Below are 3,610 nucleotides of genomic sequence, written 5' to 3' on the forward strand. Positions count from 1 at the left end.
TTACTAAGGAAAAGTTACAATAGATAACATTTTTATTGTATTTATTTATTTTGTCTCTACTATCAAAACATTTCTTTTTTTCTTTTATGAGTCATTGGAATTTTTAAATTAAGATGGAACACATTACAAACGCATGATTTTGTAAACACCGAATCTAATAGCATTCGCAGCTCATTCCTTACTTTATATCTATATATATCATATACTAAAAATCACTGTTTTTTCTCTCTCATTTTAATTAAATAATATTTTTTATACCTTTATCATTATCTTTTCTCTTTCCTTCAATAACAACCACTTTTAAAAAATATTAAAAAATTATACGGTATGAACAGTGAAACCCCAAATTTAACTTTCCCCTATAACATTTTCTTTTTCCTCTACTAACAACCACTCATAGTCATACCATATAATTTACAAATTCCCTCACATATTTTTTAAAAACGAGCTAAGAATGCTCTAATTCCTTTATCTGCATATGTTTGATTACCAATTTTATGTGAAGACTATACCGTATTTGATGTGTAGTTGTACTTGTACCACCCTTCATGCTTACAAAAAGTAGTGTATGCAAATGCAAGCATTGACTTAGGAAGAAGTACCTATCACCTATACACCACCCTGTCATTCATCTTTTCACGAAAATTCAACCTCGAAACTAAAACCACCCTAGCCACTTGTCCACTCCTACAAATATTCCTATAACCCCTATTCAATATTTAATTCCATATATTTTACTATTTACAACCCCTGTTTAACAGATTTAACAGCCAGTAAAACTGTTACAAAATCAAATAATAATAGAAAAATAAAAAAATTACACAACTAGTCCTACTTTATAATAAATAAATTAAGACCTGACCTGACCTGACCTCACGTATTCAAGAAAAGATGAGAGCTTCTTTTATGAGCAATTAATCTCTACAATACATCATCATCATCCTCTGTTTTTGTTTATTGTTATATATATCATCAACCCATTTTCCTGCAACTTCAATTATCACCAATTCACCATTATTACAGAAGAAAATATTACATATTAATTACAGAACAAGATGGTGTTAGGATGGAGAAGAGCTTTCTGCACATCAGTTTCTCGAGAAACCGATTCAATCGCCATGGATGAGCTTGATTATGCTCATAATCCTTCATCCGCCACTCCCAAAATTGGTACCAGATTTGCTTTCTTCACTTCCTCATCCAATCCTTCTACGCCTCGAGGTTCTAACCCTAGCCTCCGGTGCCGGACCACCGCTCCGTCACGATCCGTGCGTGAGAGTAACAACAGTCCACGGTCATCGAATCCTTCGTCGCCTTTCTCTTTCCTCAAATCGAGTCTACGCCTTTGCACGGTAAGATGTGGTTCATCAGAATTTGAACATTTCGGAAATTAAAAGATAATTTTCTCTAATTTGCAGCGTAGATGTGGACTATGTTTACAGAGCGTGAAGAAAGGGCAAGGAATGGCGACGTTCACGGCAGAGTGTTCTCACACGTTTCATTTTCCGTGCATCTCCGATCACGTCAAGAAGCAAGGGAGCCTTGCGTGTCCGCTGTGCAGCTGTTTGTGGAAGGAGATGCCTACGCTGTGTGCAGACGATCAGAATCAGAAGCAGCAGTTGGTTGATGAAGAAATGATTAGAGAAAAGCTGGCTACGAGATTCATGGATGGTAAACAGTTGAAAGTTTATAACGACGATGAGCCGTTGGCCTCGTTGACGCCAAAAGCTCGGTTCATTCCGATTCCGGAATCTGACGAAAACTGCGATGAAGAATTTCATGTTAATGCAGGCAATACCAATTCGGTTAACGATCATGATACAGATGTTGAAGTTCGGTTGTTGCCGGAGGCAGCAATGATTGCTGCTTCACGGAGACACGAGACGTACGCTGTTGTTCTTAAAGTAAAAGCTCCGGAGAACATACGCCGACGAGTTCCGATCGATCTGGTAACCGTCGTAGATGTTAGCAGCAAAATCACAAGTGAAAAGCTGCAGAAGATCAAAAGAGCAATGAGAACGATTGTTTCATCGCTTTCATCCTCAGACCGATTATCAATCGTCGCATTCGCATCTTTCTCCAAACGGCTATTGCCGTTGAGGCGGATGACCACGAGCGGCCGCCGAGCCGCACGTCGGATCGTGGAGGCCATGGCGGTTATCGAAGGCTCGTCCAACTCAAAAGATGCCTTGAAGAAAGCCGTCAAAGTTCTAGAAGACCGCCGTGAGAAAAATCCTATCGCCACCGTCATCCTCCTCTCCGACGTCATCAATCAATCATCCTCCGTTTCATCGATTCGTTATCCTATACATTCTCTTAAACTCGGCATAACAGAAGACGACCTGTTCGTAAAACAAATCGGAAATTTAATAACCGTGGCGGTTCAGGATCTCCGATTGCAGTTAGGCGCATCTCCGGCGGCAATCGCGGCGGTTTATTCCCGTACGCCGCAACCTATCGTTCTCGGATCCAACACCGTCGAAATCGGAGATTTGTCGACCGGCGAAGAGAGAGAATTGTTAGTTGAATTAAAACTGCCATCGTCGACGGTGAGGTCCCACCAAGTACTATCCGTGCGATGCTGTTATAGGGAATCATCAAGTCAAGAGATCATCTACGGTCAACAACAATCTTTACTCGTACCTCGCCTCACCACCGTCAGATCATCTTCCTCATCCATCCAACGGCTCAGACACCTCTTCATCTCAGCTCGCGCCTTAGCCGAATCACATCGGCTTACAGAGCGTAACGACTTAACCGGCGCATACCACATGCTTGTTTCAGCTCGCGCCGTGATCCAACAATCAAGCCCGGCTCCGGATAACGAGTTTATCCTCGGCTTAGAAGCCGACTTAACTGAGCTGCAACGACGGCATAAGACTCAAACTCCGGCTCAGCTTGGTAGGAGAGGCAGATTGGAGCAAGCGCCGGCGGATGAGAAAGGTGAGCCCTTAACGCCGACATCGGCATGGAGAGTGGCTGATAAGCTGGCTAAAGTTGCAATGATGAGAAAGCCGGTCAACAGAGTCAGCGACTTACACGGCTTTGAAGATGCCAGATTCTGATGAAGATCAAAACAGTATATTAGTGAACCATCATTTAGGCCCTTCCATTTTGATATATTACAGTTTACACTCTTCATGGAATTAAAACTCTCTTAAAAGGGATAATAATAATAATAATAATAATAATAATAATAATAATAATAATGGTAAAGAAGTATCGACAAAGGGTACCCGACGGCCTGAGCCTTTTATGTTTCAGTAATCGATTGAAAGAATACAAAAGAGATTCATTGTGAAAAGCTTTAGAAAGGTGGGGGGCCTCTATGCACTTTTGTCTTTTTCTAGAGTTACCAAGTTCATTTTATTAGTTTAATTAATAGTGTATATTATATATGGGATTAAAATCTAAGACAAGTAATTGTCAACCGCTACTATATTAATTAGATTTCATTTATGTTATTTTTATGTTTGAAATTCATATTATTGTTTGTCTTGGATCTTGCAAATGATCATGCTACACGTGTCCTTTCAGAGTTTTATTTTCTTTTTAACGTGGGTTGCCAAAAATGTTCTAGATAAGAATGATGACAAATCGATCATACGGA

At 40.1% G+C, this 3,610-nt stretch overlaps 1 protein-coding gene across 1 annotated transcript; it reads left to right on the plus strand.

Annotated features, from left to right (window-relative positions):
- The first annotated feature begins 1,054 nt into the window (after positions 1-1,054).
- LOC143580925 (E3 ubiquitin-protein ligase WAV3-like) lies at positions 1,055-3,173 on the plus strand. Its single transcript, XM_077063832.1, has 2 exons — positions 1,055-1,352; positions 1,419-3,173. Exons 1-2 carry the CDS (start codon positions 1,056-1,058, stop codon positions 3,063-3,065), a joined length of 1,944 nt encoding a protein of 647 aa, XP_076919947.1. The 5' UTR covers position 1,055; the 3' UTR covers positions 3,066-3,173.
- Positions 3,174-3,610: the final 437 nt, after the last annotated feature.

The sequence above is a fragment of the Bidens hawaiensis genome, unplaced genomic scaffold, assembly GCF_021521415.1.
Source record: "Bidens hawaiensis isolate Kalapana, Puna unplaced genomic scaffold, B.hawaiensis_p1.1 tig00030764_1, whole genome shotgun sequence".
Taxonomy (NCBI): domain Eukaryota; kingdom Viridiplantae; phylum Streptophyta; class Magnoliopsida; order Asterales; family Asteraceae; genus Bidens; species Bidens hawaiensis.

Coding starts and splice junctions, on each gene's coding strand:
- LOC143580925 (XM_077063832.1), top strand. CDS start 1,056: ATGGTGTTAGGATGGAGAAGAGCTTTCTGCACATCAGTTTCTCGAGAA. Junction 1,353..1,418: donor CGAGTCTACGCCTTTGCACG/GTAAGATGTGGT, acceptor TCTAATTTGCAG/CGTAGATGTGGACTATGTTT.